The sequence below is a fragment of the Otolemur garnettii genome, unplaced genomic scaffold (assembly GCF_000181295.1).
Source record: "Otolemur garnettii isolate 467f Iridium unplaced genomic scaffold, OtoGar3 scaffold00024, whole genome shotgun sequence".
Taxonomy (NCBI): Eukaryota; Metazoa; Chordata; class Mammalia; order Primates; family Galagidae; genus Otolemur; species Otolemur garnettii.
In genome coordinates, this window is record NW_003852419.1 from 7,421,615 (window position 1) to 7,439,292 (window position 17,678).

Sequence of the window (17,678 nt, forward strand, 5' to 3'; positions counted from 1 at the left end):
TGCATTTTCCTCTAATATCCAAAATATGTTGATTTTTCTGTTTCATTGAAACTTAAACTTTGGGGGTCCCTCTATCTTAGATGCCATCATCAAGCTTGACATTATAGAGCTACAAACATTGGTGCCTGCTGCACATTCTCCATAATTTCTGACCTGGAATTCTGTGATGACTCTATGTTGGCTCTCGATGAGAAAGGTCTGGGAGAAGAGATGAAGGAGAGAGGACTCAAGTCACTCTAAAGACTAAAAATATAATTGAGTTCAAGTCCATGACAAGAGTTTGGCTGCTTAATGTGAATTTTTTTTTTTTTTGCAAATTCCTCGAAGGTTTTCAGATCAGCTGCGTATTCCATAGGAAAGAACGAGGTAATGGCACGTTCAGGTCAGACATACAAAACATGCTCTGAGATACTTCAGGGAGAGGTCAGATTAAGAACAAACATCCAAATCTCATTATAATCAGATCTTAGACAATTAAAAATAATTACTCTCTTTCCCCACCTGACCTTGTGGGATATATAAGCTAGAATCTAGACTAAATAAAGCTAAATTGGAGAGTCTAAATCTAAGTGCCTTAAAAAAATGTGTAGTTCAATCAGCCACAGTGACTAGATGACCCAATTAGTAGCTTTGGAGAAGGATAATCAAAAGTTAAATGAATTTCCCATTTGCTGCCTAGATGTCCTGCTTCTGAAGCTTAGGCTTCTTTAGTAGAGAGAGGACCTGGGTGAGGAAGGGCAGCATGCACCTTTGGGTAAACAAGGGGACTTTATCATCACCAAGTGCAGTTCTGCACCATCAACCCCCTACTCTTCAATTGTTGATAATGACGCTGTAAATTATAGCTCTCAGCCAATTCTCAGGGTAGAGTTCATCTCTTTTAAAGGATTCTGTCTCTGTAATGTAATTTCCACTTTTTCTCTTTCAAGGTACTGCATTCTATAGCTGTGCCTTTAGTAATTTTTCTGATCCCCTCTGTAGGGAGTATAAACCTCCCTTTCCCCCAGCCCAATTAAATTCCAAATGTTGAGCACAGACATACCATTTCTCACTAAAGTTGGTGCAGGACTTTGTGCCAAGAGAAAAGGAATGTGTATGTATTAGCAGGAACAATGTGATGTTTGTTTCTTTCAAAGTAGTATCTAAGTAAGGCAGGAGGAGTCTCCGAATGTGGGCACACAGGGCAATTTGTACAGTGAGGTGTCTGGTTTTGATAACCAGACAGAACTACAACAATCTAAGTACATCCGGGGAATGTGGAAACCTGACATTCAGGTTTGGGAATCTGACCCTTGTTGGCAAAAATTAGATTTCTTTGTACATTTCTGTCTGTTTTAAAGTGATTTTGTTTAGGCAATTTCTTTCCTCTTTTCTATATTTTTGTTAGGTACAAAGAGGCAGGCATTATTATTGAGGTCAAGAAAATTGGGTGATGTGTCCAGAATGCAGAATGTTCAATTTTTTACTTAGGAGACCTTGTTTGTAGTCTCTGTATCTCTCTTTCTGAATAAATTAATGGATTCTGGAATGACATACAGACATTTTCTTAAAACAAACACATAAAAATACTAGAAAAATTAAAAAATAACTATCAAATCCTATAGCAGTTCTCTGCAGGAGAAAACAATAATCATCTTTTCTAAGAATCTTTTCTTTTGACTAGCAGAGCAAATAAACAGATGCAATTCCTCTTGATTTATTGAATCATTTGTTCTACATGCAATTGAGGGTCCAGAACATACATTGCATTGAACCAGGCACAATAAAGACTACAAAGGAAATTTTCATAGCAGTTGGAGAAATAAGACACACATGAAAAATTAAATGCAAAGCAAGATTAAGCATGAAATGAACTGCACAAGGGCTCAGATGCAGGCAAGATTAAATAAAGATAGAGTGGTAAGGGAGGCCTTCATGAAAGGCTAAATTTTGTGCAAGATTCTGATAAGTAGGCTGGAGTTCAAGAGACAGAGAAGAAACTGAGGATAGTACCAGCAAGAGCAATAACACAAAGACCCAGGTAGGAATACACAAACTGTGCTTGAGAACAAGACTGTATCAACTGTTTGGAGGAGGCTGCTAGACAACACTGAGAGGGAAAGCCAGAAAGGTAAGCTTTTGAATGATTTTGAACTTGGAAATCAAAACATGGCGGCAGTGGTGTTTTATGGAGAAAGCAGAATGATGGCGTGCAGATCAGTTTGGGAGAAAAGAGGAATTGGTAGAAAGGAGATAAATGAGTAAGTACATATAATTCAGGCTTTAAATGGTCAGGGCCCAAGCAAAGATGGTATCAATACAAAGAAGGAATTATTATTAGCAGCGGTATGAAGTTTTGTAATTGAAAACTGATTAAATAAGGGTGATTGGAAAAGTTTAAAACCAACATGATGAGGAGAATTAAAACATGAACATTTAATAAATGAGGAAGGTAGGAATGGTTTTAGTAGTTTTAGAGTCCATTGTTTTATCATCTCTTCCTTCTCCTTCAAGCAAGTAATACCAGCGTTACCTCATGGTTACTTATACTCTATATTTTGGAACCATATCCTTCATGAGGACACAACACATTCATAAATGGCTACTTCTCTAACTGAATTATTGAATTTTGACTAAATTGGAGTCAAGAGGTCTGGGCTGTGCTTCAGACTTCTGAAGGGATTTGTTCTGGTGGCTGGGGTTGGGTAGAACAGCCTTTTGACCCATCTTTTCCAAAGTGTGTCTGGTGGAGTGGTAATCCCCAAAGATGCTCTTAGAAAAAAAGGTGCCACAATGAAACATGTTTGCAAACATCAAAAATTCTTGAACTCATTGATATAGCCAAGACTTCCCTTTTTGTATACAACACTGACATATCCCTTAAAACGAAGGCCCCATTAAGGAGGGACTAAATTAGACACACTTTCAAACACCTAATTAAATAATCACCTATGGTTATGGGATATGGAGAATGACCTAAACCAAGACAATAAAACAAGGATTATAAGGCAAAGAACTAGACAATTAGAGCTAAGTACTAGTCAAATGAGATTGTAATGAGATGCAGGAACTTGCTGTGAGGAGGGGGTTCAACACAGGCAGTCTATAATATGTATAGTCCCAGAACTAGTCTTCTTAAACCAAAAATGACTGTCAATGGACCTTTCTCTTCTTTACTATTATGGTCATCTGACCCTACTGAAGGAAAAGAGCATCGTAACCATACTGTTGCTTAGAGTTGAAATTTCAGATTTAGAATGAGTTTGTATTCGATTTAGGAATTGTAGAAGAAATTCTTTTTTCTTTCTAGGAAGAAAAAAGCAAGAACAAAGGGACCTTCCTAGATTCATTCCTAGACTCAGACAAGTTTTTGGGATAAGTCAGAAATTGAAATTCCCTTGACAGCAAGAATCCAATGTACTTAATTCTAATATGAAGGAAATAGATGACAAGAGGAGGGGGTAGGGGAATGAGGGTTCGGGAGAGGGAAGGAGTGAGGGGATGGGAGTTGTGGTATATGGCACACCTCTTGGGGGTGGGACACAATTACAAGAGGGACTTTACCTAACAACTGCAATCAGTGTAACTTAATTCTTTGTACCGTCAAGAATCCCAAACAACAACAAAAGATTAGATGAAGATATCACAAGAGAAAATTAGACAAATGCCCATATGAATACTCATATGAAAAAAAATTCCCTTGACCATGGTCAGAATGAACCTGCCCCCTGAATTCTGGGCAAATATTTATAATTTTAAGGAATACATTTTCTTACTCAGAAAGTAAGTGCGTGGACATTAAGTGCTACGGCCACTGGGAGATTTGTGAACAACCTTACAACTATAAAGATCCTTATAGCAATTTTCCAGATCATTCTCAGACTTCTTGACTGATTTGGTCCCCATGAAATCTCCCTGTGGTAAGTTGTTTTTGCCTAACGTTTAACAGATGGGAATTTGCACCATCATCTTCATTATCATCATCATGATTAATAGTAACAACCAAAATGTGAGGCACTGTCTAAGGGTGTACCTGCATTGTCTCCTTTAATCCCTTTAGCAACTCTGCCAATTAGGCACACATTGTAATTTCCATAATTCAGCCTAGGGCCCAGAAAACATAGCTAAAATTTAAGGGCATAGCCTTGTTTTAAAGTCTCAGGTCTCTCATTTTTGACTTGGCAGAACCAGTTAAAGGCTGACCTGTGAATACTACCTCAGAACTGCTCCAGTTGCTGACCCTGCTTACCTAGTTTAGTACTTTCTCTCTGCTCCACGTTGTCTCAGGCTGCCTTAATCCCACTCCAGTCAGTAATATTTAACCCACTTTCTCAGGTATAGACAAAGCCAGAAGTGCAAAACATACAACCTGTGGGTCAAATATGGCTTGCCCCATGTTTTTCCTATGACTCATGGACTAACAATTGTTTTTACCTTTTTACATGATTGGAAAAAAAAAAGAACTGGGGCAACGCCTGAGGCCCAGTGAGTAGGGTGCTGGCTCCATATACTGAGGGTGGCAGGTTCAAACCTGGCCCCAGCCAAACTGCAAAAACAAAAATGGCCAGGCATTGTGGCAGGTGCTTGTGGTCCCATCTATTCCGGAGGCTGAGGCAAGAGAATCGCCTAAGCCCAAGAGCTGGAGGTTGCTGTCAGCTGTGATGCCACAGCACTCTACTGAGGGCAACAAAGTGAAACTCTGTCTCAAAACAAACAAACAAAAAGAAAAATTGTCTTCCATTACACACTCCCAAGTAAGGAGTTGGCCCGGACCTTGCCTTCATCAAGAGCGTGAACTTGGTTTCTGGTGCTCTGCCCACTACGCTCTCTCCATGCTATCTCAATACCTCATGCTCTCTTTCCTCAGTTGCAAAATACTTTTGGCCAGAAATGTGTTTTAGTCATTTATACCTCAGTATGATTTAAAACAAAACCATACTCTGGCTCCTCCTACACTATTTCATAGACATATACCCCCTGGGGTTTTGAGATGTGGGGATGAACTTTCTTTCATTTGTTTGTACTTTTCTTCTTCTTCCCTTTCTTCTGCCCTTCCTTTCTTCCTTTTTCCTTTCCTTTCCTCCCTTCTCCTCTCCTTTCCTTCACTTCCCTCCTTTGTCTTTCTCTCTCTTTCCTTCTTTCCTCTCTACCTTCCTGTTTTTCTTTTTTGCCTATATTTTCTAGACAAAGTGAAACAAATTTTCAAGCCAAGAGATTTCAAAAAGCAGACAGCATAGTTGGAAGAAAGTTTTGGGGTCAGAGGAGTATCACTGTAATATGAAACCCTGTTGGGGGCTGTCTGCTTTAGCAACTGCACAGTACTGCTGGCCTACAGCAAAACACTGGAAGGTGCAGAGCAGGTCCTGGAGAGGTAGCAGCTGGCAGGGTGGGGAGTGGGGAAAGGGTTCTATATCTTTCAGTGTTCACAACAATCCAACCAAGCTGGTTATGTTAAAAGCTTCAGCAATGAGGAACCTGAAGCTCAGAAGGGGTTAACTAATTGGTCAAAGTCACTTAGGAACAGATAACTTCTCACAGGAGCTCAGGTACATTGGTATTCTCCTATGCTTAAAATGACCTCTAAACCAGACTGTGTGCATAGGCACATTCTTCTGCATAATCAGGGCTGTCTCATCTGAGGCAGTAGAAGCCAAAACACAGAACTGGACAGTTATTTTCCCTGTCTCTGCAGCTGCCTCTGGATAAGAACTTAAGATTTGAGGTGTTAAGGGAAAATGTGGCAAACAGGGCAAATCAAGCCTGCAAGTCTGCAACTCAATCCCTCACTGAAGATCAGAAATGCAACACCAACAAGTTTGAGTTTCAAACTTGGGCCAGCTGGTGAACTGAAAAAAATGACCACTTTCTGCAATAAGATAGAAGCCATCAATAGCTTTAGAAGACAAAAGTTGAAACAGGCCTCTATCTAGAATAGTGGTTTCTGTTTAAAATCCTTAGAATAGAAAGCAATAGGGGTATCTACAACCCCTAAGTCACAACCCACCAGTTGTTAGGGGAAGTACTAACTGGGAAATTAAACAGCTCCACTGTTGCTCTAATGTAGTCAGACAGGGGAATAGGGAAAAAACAATAGACTGTGAATCAAAAGGTCTGATTTCTAGTTCGGGCTCTGCCTCAAATCATTGTGAGAGTTCAGGCCATTCTCTACACTCTTCCAACATCAGATTTCCAATTTGTAAAATAAAGAGAGAGAAATGGTGTCTAAGTTCTTGTTCAATGCTAGCGGTCTATCTACTTACTATTAGAACAGAGTAAATTTCTAAAGATAGAATCATATTTTTCCAGCTGTATGAAAGATTATTCTGTATTTCTCCCTCCCTCTCTGCCTTTCTTCCTTTTCTTGTCTTCATATTCCTTCCCCTCTCCTCTCTTTTCCCCCTAAAAGCAGGATCTCAGCTCAGGAATCATTGGCTGGTACCTTCAAAACCATAAAAACTCTGACATTATTTAATCAGTGTCCTCAGGAGACACACCTGTGTACTCTGCTTACCTCAAAGCCTCCAATTCTGGGAGGTAGAAAGTTTCTATTTTGCTTCCATTTTACTTTCTGGTTCCAATGAAGAGATCATGAAACCCCAAAGCAAATGCATTGAAAACACTAAAAACTCTTCTCTTCGGCTTTAGGATTTATTTACCAACAAATGCTGATACAAACTCTCACCTAAGATCCTCGGAAAGCCACAGGCAGGAGGGTTGGGCTGGGGGAATTTGTTGTTTGATTCAAGACTTCGGTCAAGGCAGAAATATTTCAGCTCAACAGATAGCAGCCTGACGTGAAAATAATAATAGTACTCAATGCACAAATGCCAGCCATGCAGCTATTCCCACTCCCTCTGATACTCACAGTTCCACCGCATTCCTGGGGAGATCGGGGGGAATCTCTGTCACTTTGCTCTCTTGGCAGAGAAAAACCCTGTTAGAGCAGTGACAAATCCGATGATGACACCCTGAGCCCCAGCTCAGGAATGCTAACAAAGAAACCAGGAGCAAGGCCATGCTTATGTATCCATCCACCTGCTTTCTTCCTGCCTTTGCAGACAAAAACCTTCGCAGATTTCAGAGGCTCCACACAGTGCCCTTAGGAGAAGAGATCTGCCTGGAGAACTAGTGGGGTCATGTGATCCACTAAGAGATGCTTATTTATTTATTTATTTTGGTCACTTCCAGGAGGATAGTGAAATCCCTGTGTGCCAGGAGTGATTTCCGGGGCTAGATAAGCTACTCCCTTATCCTTCGAGATTGGGTTTCTTACACCCTGACCCAAGTAAAAGACAACAAATAGAACCTTGATACGTGTCTGGAATAGTTTGTACTGTTTCGCTGCAGAAGTGTCCCCCCCCGATCACTATTCTCTTCTCAACACTGTGACAAGACTGACTTTCTCCAAGAAAGACAACCCACAATATGATACCTCGCTGAGAGGGTACTGATAAGAAGGGTTGGGACCTATCTTCAGTTTTTAGCATCTGCTTCTTCCTCCAACCCATCTGATATAAAACCATACCTTCTGGGCTGCAGTCACTGATCCTTTTTCTTGCTATAATTAATAACCCCAAGATCACATTACTCAGAAACAGGCAGGTTAGTTAGCAAGCCCTAGGCAGCTCTCCTCAGGTGGGAGAGACTTCTGATAGGGTTATCTGCAGAGATAATTGACTAATCTGAGTGATCTAAGGAATAGGCAATGTTTCCAGTGGAGATTTAGAAAATGCCATCATATCCACCCCCTCATGCATATCCTGCCTGGCTTCTCTCATTTCCAGGCTCTGAAGATTGCCCTTGCCTTCTGGCAGTTGGCACAAGTGAATTTATTTAATCGATGCTTTTAACTTAGTTTTAAATGTTCCCTGTAGGTGACACCCCTGGCACTTCTGCTGGCATTCCCAGGCTCCTTGATGGTGAGGGATCTGAGGAGTGTTTGGCAACACTTTCAGTAAAGCAGTTTTCTACTTTCAACTCTAGAATCTATGAAGATTAAAAGGCAAAATATTCTCTAAGATCCTGGCTACAATTTATTACTTGCTTAAATTACCTTCAATACCATCTTTATATAATTAGTTGCATAAAATTGAGCCTCATGAAAATGTTAAAAGTATATACCTGTCCCACCTCTCCTTCCTTTGCTATCTCAACAAGAAAAAAATGACACGTAAGGAATGATTAAATTATCAATGGAAAAACAAAAGCAAATGATTGTGCGGATTAAATTGTTCCCTAGATTTTTCTGGGAGCAACTGATTCATTCTAATTCTGGGACTGGAAATTAAGAGCAGTATCTATATAGGCCTCACATTGTTAACAATATTGGCTAACATGAACAGTTAAATTAGTTCACTCAACAGTTGATTCATGGAATAAAGCCTTTTGAATATAAAAGAGACTTAATTCAGTCAACCAGCTAATGCTTAAGTTTTCTTTAAGATGTTCACATTAATTTAAAAGGGATTTTTTTTCAACTTGGTCTTAAATAACTCCAGTGATGAGACACTCATTACCAATTGAAATTCCTAGCCATCCTTATGCCCCACAAACCTCACTTAGATTTTGAAGAGCTCCAATTATAACTAAATTTGTCTTTGCCTGAGCAGAAATCTTTATAAAATTGAGATTTTGATTTTAAAAGCTATATAGTATTAACAATTTATAGATAACATGTATGATATAAATGTAATTTCTCCTTTATTTTAAATTTCAGGTTAATTTGAGGGTACAAAGAAGTAAGTTACAATGTTGGCATCTGTTAGGCAGAATCTCTCTTATAATTATGTCCCACACCTAAAAATAGAGACATAGACATTTAGAATTGAATAGAAAACCAGGAAACGAAACTAACATCTTACAACCACATAATCTTTGATAAACCAAACAAGAACATACCTTGGGGGAAAGACTCCCTATTCAATAAATGGTGCTGGGAGAACTGCCTATCCACATGTAAAAGACTGAAACTGGACCTGCACCTTTCTCCACTCACGAAAATTGATTCAAGGTGAACAAAAGATCTAAATTTAAGGCATGACATGATAAAAATCCTCAAAGAAAGCACACGAAAAACACTGGAAAATATTGGCCTGGGGAAAGACTTCTGTGGTAATTGCAACAACAACAAAAATAAACAAATGGCACTTAATTAAACTGAAAAGCTTCTGTACAGCTAAGGTGACAACAACCAAAGCAAATAGACAACCTACACAATGGGAAAGGATATTTGCACATTTTGAATCAGACTAAAGCTTGATAACTAGGATCTATAGAGAACTCAAATTAATCCACATGAAAAAAGCCAACAATCCCGTACATCAATGGGCAAGAGAGATGAATGGAACCTTCTCTAAAGAAGACAGATGAATGGCTAGCAAATATATGAAAAAATGCTCATCATCCCTAATTATTAGAGAAATGCAAATCAAAACCATCCTGAGATATCATCTAACCCCAGCCAGAATGGCCCACATCACAAAATCTCAAAACTGTAGATGCTAGTGTGGATATGGAGAGAAAGAAACACTTTTACACTGCTGGTGGGACTGCAAACTAATATAACCAGTTCAATTTACAATCGCCAAAATGTGGAAACAGCCTGAATGCTCCCCAACTCAGGAATGGATTAACAAGCTATAGTATATGTATACCACAGAGTACTATTCAGTCATTAAAAAAATGGAGACTTTACAGCCTTTGTATTAACCTGGATGGAAGTGGAACAAATTATTCTCAGTAAAGCATCACAAGAATGGAGGAGTAAGAATCCTATGTACCCAATTCTCAAATGAGGACAATTAATGACCTAATACATGGTGGGAGTGGGGGAAGGGGAGAGCAGAGAGAGAGGGAAGGAGGGAGGGGATGGGAGATGGGAAGAGAAGAGAGAGGGAAAGAGGGAGGGAGTGGGGGTCTCAGCGTGTGACACACCTTTTGGGGGCAAGACACAATTATAAGTGGGACTTTACCTAACATATGCAAATATAATCAGTGTAACCTGGTTTCTTGTGCGCTCAATTCAATAACTGAATGTGCCTTGTTCTTTTTCTTCAGAGCTACATCTCATTCTAATGGAGACTCATCAATGTAATCCTTTCTCGCTGTACCTATTATCTGATGTCTCTCTGAAGGAAGCATACCAAGAAGTATAATACTGTGAAAAAATTAACAAATACAAAATGGTATTGTCCAAGGTGTGCCTCTGAAAATGCCTCTCTAAACTGAAGGACAAGTAATGCTACAACACCACATTTCTCATGTTGAGCATTTGGGTTTTTGCCCTGATATGGCTGAAACCAGCTAATGTAGCCCAGATGTGCTGCACCACACCAAAACTTGTAGCCAAACTGAATGGGTTTGCCGCTAATAAATTGTTTGCACCTGTGATGACCAAACTACAAAACCATCCCTTCACCAAAGCTGAAATATGTTTCATTTGAACAAATTTCATACATCTCTCGTTGAATGTGTTTTTAAGAGGTCACAACTTGGAAAATTTGTCCATTGGGTCTATATTTACATTGTCAGCAACATGAAAAGTAGAAACTATAATTTCAAAGTGGTCATGTCTCATGGCAGCACTAATGAGTATATTATGCACATCTGTGGTTTGTACACAGAACATATGCCTTCAAGGAACTGAGACGTAACTACTCAGAAAAATAATTCCTAGAAACATTTGAATTGAGAGCTAGTCAAGCCAAGATTTACACTCTTATTTGAAGTGTATAAATTGTCTGTGGCAGTGAGTTCAACAGCCTCGTCAGCAAGGAAATGTTCAAGAATTTCTGTGGGAGATCTCATTGAAATGAAGAAATCATTTAGTGGTTCTGTACCTTTACCTGCTACGGGCTATTTAGGTCAGGGTTTTTCTATTTGCAAACAATTTTTGTCCTTTCTCTGTGTTTGATAGAGGAGGCTGTTGCATTGAAGAAGAAGATGGAACTTCATTGTCAAGAGAGTCATCTTCAAGTGCGTGTGAGGGATCATCTGCGTCAGATTCAGCATCATGGCTGTCTTAATATAATATACAGGTGCATGAAACAAAGAACCTGGCACATTACTCTTCCACCTTCTTCATCTCCTGAGACCTCATTAGAAACAGGACATATGGAGATCTGATAATTAAGTTCACAAACTTATCCTAGAAAAAGTGCTCATACTTCATTGCTGAAGATCACTATAGTCACTTTAGAAGTACTCCCCTTTAAAACAATTTTGGAACTCTGTTTCTGGAATGGCCAGCAGAGCTATCATGTTTTATTATAAGGCCTGACAATTAAGTTCATGAACTCATCCTAGAAAAAATGCTACCTACCACTTCCCTGAATATCATTACAGTCATCCTCACAGTACCCCTTTGGGCCATTTGGTGACTGCAGTGATATTGAATCTTGAAAAATTGTGTACAATACAGGCCTTTTTACTATCTCTGCAAATCTACCACGTGACCTTCTTTACCTTCATCCTTTTTATCCTCTCACTAGCTTTCCTTGTTTTTCCTCTCACTTATTTTAGTATACGAAAAGCTTTCTTTCAAGGTCATTTGTCAGTTCTTCCTTATATCAGAGACACCTTGTATTTGGCATTGACTTGCTGAAGCTTCCATGGAGATTAAGAACTATGTAACCTTCAGGTAGTAATAATTATGATTGTTATCTTAGAAATCTACTTCTTAAAAATTCTATTAGAAAGTCAAGGTCCATTTTAACTTCATGATTTCATAACTTAATGTTTCTTAAATCTCAACAGTGAGACAGTAACATGCCTTTGCATAGCTGAATTGGGAGACTAAATGCAGTTTATTCAGGAAGATTTTATTTCTTTGACTTTCATGATATCACAGGACTGTATATAATTCATAACCAAGAATTTTTCACAGGTTAGAAATTTGAAATGGCTTATACATAAATCTAAAAAATTAATTTCCCATCTATTTTTTTTTTTCTTTTTAGGGCAGTCACATGAAGATAAGGGTCCATAGGAAGACAGCTTTGTGTGTATTTGGCTTATAAGAAAGCTGTCCTAATGGTGGAGAAAGGTAGCTACATAAAGAATAAAATCTCATAGGAAGGACTATAAAATGAGTTGAGGTAGAAACATTTATACTAGGGACTCTTCTACCAAAAAGAAACTAGATCTAATGAATGTAAGATGTTGTTGTTCCCTTATGTTTTGAGACAGATTTTTGATACTTAACAATCTCAAATTATCATGTCTGAAAACAACCATTATCTATTTCAATTGTGGTTCTGGGGTTCAGCAGTTTGGTCTGGGGTCAGTTCAGTAGTTTTAGACTTAGCTGGGTTAGCCCATGTGTCTGTGGTCATTTGGGGTCTAGCATCAGCGGGGATGACCCAGCTCTGATCCACATTCCCAAAAGTGTACATTGGTGGGATTCCCACAGTGGCATTCCAAGAGACTCGAAATGATACCCCATAACTTTTGCTGTGGTCTATTGGTCACACTAAGACACAAGCCTAGACCAGACTCAAGGACTCGGGAAAAAGACACTACTTCTTGATGGGAGAAATGCAATGTTGTTTGCAAAGTGGTGTGCAAAGATAGAAATAATTGTAGTCACTTTTGTCAATGATTTACCACATGTACCTAAACATTTAGAGGACATCATTGTCAGTGGTTTGTAATTTTTACTTTCTTTCTTGTTTTTCAAAGAACAAGTTACTCCAAGTAATACATTGACAATAATAATGGTGAAGATTTCATTATCAACCATTAGTAGTTTGTTTCAATTACAAACTCAGCATCTTGCCATCCCAAGAAGGAAAATAATATAGGTTGGTGTTTTTAAAATAATGACATTATTAAAATGACTTGACCTTTATTCTCTATTGAGAAATTCTTACTTGGCAGGTTTATGTTTATTTAAAAAAACAAATTCTTTCTCTCTTTTACACATCATCATCCTGAAGTTTCAATTGTGTGAGTCTAGTTTAGCCTTACTATTATATAATAGTTCAGGCTTTAAAAAAGTATAATACTAGATTTACAGCAGAAATAAAAATTATTTGCAATATGGTAAGAGTATAATGGTATAGCTTATGAATTTTCAGTAAAACATGATGATCTTTGAACACTAAATCTTTTAAGTTAGCATCCTTAAATCCACATTATTATCAATATTAGGATGTTAATTTTAGTTCTTAATGTACTTTTTTTAATACATTAGGCTTTATTTATTGATATTTTATTGTTCTATCATATATTTTATGGTAAGGATTAGAGAAGATAGTGTAAGTATAGCAGGATATTATGTATGAGTGTAGTAGACCAGCTCCACAACCAGCCACACCATCGCACACTTTTTGCATACTGAGACAGGACAGCTATGTAAGCCAGAATGTGAATGAGTCCTTTTGTGTTGAGTGCACAACCTAAACAATTACACTTGGTAGCCCTGTACCAGGGGCTTGGGTTGGGTGCCAGTGATCTGTGCTGACTTGGGGAAGGTAAGTTCATTGGGTACTGGCAGTAGAGGCTAAGAAAAGTCTCTTGAGAGAGTACTCAGAGGGAGGCACCAAAGAGCACTCAGTTGGGAGGTGTCAAAAGGAGGATCCTTAGATGCTAAGTAGCTGACTGTCTGCATTACCTACTCTTAAGGACAGCTAAGAAAGGAGTCGGATGGTGGAGTTGGGAGACCTAGGCTCTGGTCACAGCTTTGTCACTACTGTGGAGTCTTGGGACATTTGCAATCATCTGGAAGTCACTTTCTTCTCTAGAATGGGGGTCTGAACACAACTTATGGGGTTCTTGTGAAGAGAAAGTGAGATGCATGTGTGAAAGCACCCTGAGTGAGCTGCTGTGATGTACAATAGTGACTTCTTCACAGCTGTTGTCATCCGCAGGAAAAGTAAATTTTTTTGTCACTAAAAAAGTTAGTCTTTTTGATGGTAATTTTCTCATTTTCTTTTGTGGTAAAAGGATATGCAGACAATTTTGGTCCTATGATTATTTGGACTTCCATGCCACTGATCCTGCCTGTCCAGTCACCGTGATGATGCCAATGACAGTGTTTATCCTCACTGACCGGCATCTCCCCTTTCAGACTCATTCTCCCACTCAGGATTTGAGGAGATCAAGGCCAACCAAGTATGGGCAGCACAAAGATTTGTCTTCTCCAATCTGCCCTTGACTGCTCAGGATAACAAATGAATGGTCCTTATGTAACATTTATATCAATAAAAATGTTACTATGAAGACCAATGACAGGGAAAAGAAAAGTGTTTTGTAAGCCTCTTGGTGAATTTGGTACTTTTGAGTGACCAAGGCAAATTTGAAATTCATGCATTTGTATAATTCCCATAGAGAGACATAGAAAGCTCAACCTTCTTTAAAAATAGAGTGGAATGAACCTGAATCACATTTTTACTTATAGCAAATTCTGTCTGGGTCAGTGTTTTAATCCTCACATTTATTGGTTTCAGAGTAACCAGAAACTGAAGGAGTGTCTGGAAATTTGGGTGTACTGTTTCATATGTTCTGACACCAGGAGCCAGTGAGACGAAGGGGAAACAGTAGACTCTGATTTGATCACGGGAAGTTTCATTAAAAAACTCAAGGAATGCTTGTAATAAGGCCTATTAACATACATCTGTACCCAATATCTATGCTAGGAGTTGATGCTTATCAGTCTAGAACACTGCCTCTTTCCTTGGAAAACTCAACCATTCAGATATCACATGATTGGATCATATGATATTCTTTATTTCATGGAGATAAAACCAAATTAAAATACAGTATGATATAGCAAACTACGTGCTGTAGTTCTTAAGGAAACATTGATTTTAAGCTGGGTTGGCAGTGAAGAGAAATAAATTTGGCAGTTTTCTAGGTTATCTGACTCTTGCATCCACTTAAACCTCTCAATCAAGCTCTTAGTTAAATAAAATATTTTTAATATGCATATATTATAAATATACAGCATATACACATATTCAACACAGAACAGCAGCTTGGGGTACGATCATCCAAGAGTAACAGTTGTCAGCACTGCAAAAGCGCAAGCTGAAAATCCAAGGCCTATTTTTTATTTTCATACTTTGGAATGAAGAAAAATGATACTAAGTTTCCATTACTTATAATCATGTTTTTTAAAAAAGAGAAGCAATGGAATTTCTCTGCTTTCAAAGAACTCCTTATTTTTATTCCACCTAGGGCCTTTCTCCTTTCCTCACCACAATTTCCCCTTCCCTGTGGCTATGTCAGGTAACCCTGCGGCTACTACATCGTGTCCCTGCAGGGACATGGGAAAGAGAGCTGACAGGCCCTGGTCGTGGGTGTTCACAGGGCTTGGGAGGCAACTGATTAATTAACAGGAACCTATTAAAGTGCTGCTCTGTGTCTTGCAGTATACAGCTTAGATGCTATGGGAAACACGAAGTCTAAACTGTAGACTTTGTCCTCAAGGGATTTACCAACACAAAGGAGAGATGAGAGCAAGACATAGAAAAATATGAACACATTTATAAGATGTAGAAAGTCACGTACTAAACTGTTCAGAATTCTGATGTAGGCCATGAAATAGCTCTTGCTTATTTTGTGCTAAGTTGGTGCTAGACATCAGGTTAAATACCTTTCTTATGTAATCTTTGATCCTTATACCAACCCTACATGGCAGCTCTGATTATTCTCATTTTGTGGAGGGAAAGGCTGAGGCGTAGAGAGGTGAATTTGTGCTAGGTCACACAGTCAGTAAGTGATAAGCTCAGAGGTGTGATGGCTCAGAGCCCCACTCCTCAGGAGTGGCAGTGCTATGGAAGGGGAGGGCAGTGTAAGAGAAGGAGCTGGAAGCCACAGGCAAGGCTGGCTGGCTGGCAGGACGACACTGACTGTGCCCTGCTGCCCTTCCTGGGGAGAGGAGCTCCTCCCTCTGTTGTTGTGTGACCCCAGAAGACCACAGTCTCTCATTTGTTTTTGCCAGATGGTCCTGCTCAATCATTCCAACCTCATGTGGCCAATTTATTTTCATTAATTCTATATTTTTATTTCTGTGGGTCTGATTTAGCTAAAAATAGCTCAGCTTTAATGCCAATTTTTGCAGTGAGGTTTTTAAAGAAACAATTTAACATATGATGTAAACCAGGACAATTTTGAGAGTAGAGACTCTCTTAATAATTACATAGGGGCTATCTCAGGCTCTTAGAACTTAGAATTCCTCCACCAATATGGGATCAAGGGACACAGCTCGCATAGAAATGAGACTCACATTATTCAGACAACAACATCTCTAGAGCAAAGAGCAGCCCTGTGAAAGTGAACTTGATCTTCAGCAGAAATGGTTATCTCCTATCTGATGTCAAGGCACAAATTTGGGGAACTTAGTCCTTCAACCTTCACCTACCCCTTACTAAGCCAAGACACTTCTGATTTACTGTGGCAGAGTAACGCTGTCATGTGAAAACTCTTACTGCCAGAGCTAGTAAATTTGGACTGTTGTAACTTAAAGGATTTAAAGAACTCATTCTTTTAACTCCTGTCTACTTAAAAATTACAAATTGGATTGTAGCCAGAAATACTGGAGTTTCTCTTAGCAGAAAAACTGGCAAGAACCTGGAGAATAGCACATATTGTTGATCTGGGCGCTGAAAGAAGGAAGGGAGATGAGGAGTGGGAGGGGAGGAAGGGAGGACAGGCTAGGGTGGCTTCAAACCAATACAGTCCAGGAACATCTTCTGACGTGACAGTGGCCTTCTAACACAAGTCTCTCCTCTTTTCAATCCCTGGCTCCCTTGGCATTTGTTCTTTTCAGGCTGACAAATGGGTGTTGGTTTATGACAGCATCATTGATCAAATGACAGGTTGTCTTGTGTTATGTCTGGTAATAAAGAAACATAAAAATGCTTCTTGGATTAACTTGACAGTAACAATTTAGATAGTAACTTCTAGTCCTAAATCTCTCCGGGAATGACATTAAATTCCAGTTGTCTAAAAACTGAGAGTGTTTTTCATTACTAATGCCAAAAATAATGCTTGCCTTGGGATGGGAGTCCTCAGAGACTGCCATGAAACTACCCTTCTCCCGAGATGAGGGGAGGTTCTCCAAAGGAATCTCCAATAATGTCAACATTTCTTTGGAATCTCTCATTTTACATTATAAATTCATGCAACTTTTATGTTCTATTTTATAATATTATAGTGTTTGCTTTACTATTGAAATTCTAGAAATATTTTTAGTAAGATATATATGCCCAGAAGAAAAGAAAAGGAGCCCCTGTGCTCTGCAGCTTCATACCTTCCCTGTGGCATAAAGCTGCACCCTCCATTTGGGGAATGTGAGATAAAACCACCCAGAGCAGATGACAGAGGGGAAGAGTTAATTATTTTTAGAGTCATAGACATAGATTTCTTTTATTATAAAAGTTAACTGAGAATCTGGAAATATTAAGTTTATTTTTAAAACTATTTTTTGAATAGTTCATTCAGCCAGAGGTACAGTACCAGATAGGGAAGTTACTCTGATTACACACAATACTGGCCCACGAGAAAGCCAGAGAGAGGACACAAGGGCTGAAACACCATACTGAAGTCTTCATACCAACCAAATACTAAAGTCTTTTCTCCCCAAATGCTCTATCATGCATAAATGTTTTGTTGATTTTTATCAGAAAGATAATTCACAATTTAATATTTTGGGATAAGTAGAAGTAAAATAAAGTCTTTTTTTTTTTTTTTTTTTT

At 38.8% G+C, this 17,678-nt stretch overlaps 1 protein-coding gene across 2 annotated transcripts in view; it reads right to left on the reverse strand.

Moving 5' to 3' along the window:
• Window positions 1-7,071, reverse strand: part of FSHR (follicle stimulating hormone receptor) — a 194,964-nt gene extending 187,893 nt beyond the window's left edge. Inside the window, exon 1 of one of the 2 annotated variants that reach the window (XM_023512100.1) lies at window positions 6,845-7,071. In XM_023512100.1, the coding sequence (XP_023367868.1) occupies window positions 6,845-6,996 (152 nt within the window). In that variant the 5' untranslated portion in view covers window positions 6,997-7,071. The remainder of the gene's footprint in view (window positions 1-6,844) is intronic. The other variant, XM_023512101.1, reaches the window with a different exon arrangement.
• Window positions 7,072-17,678: the final 10,607 nt, after the last annotated feature.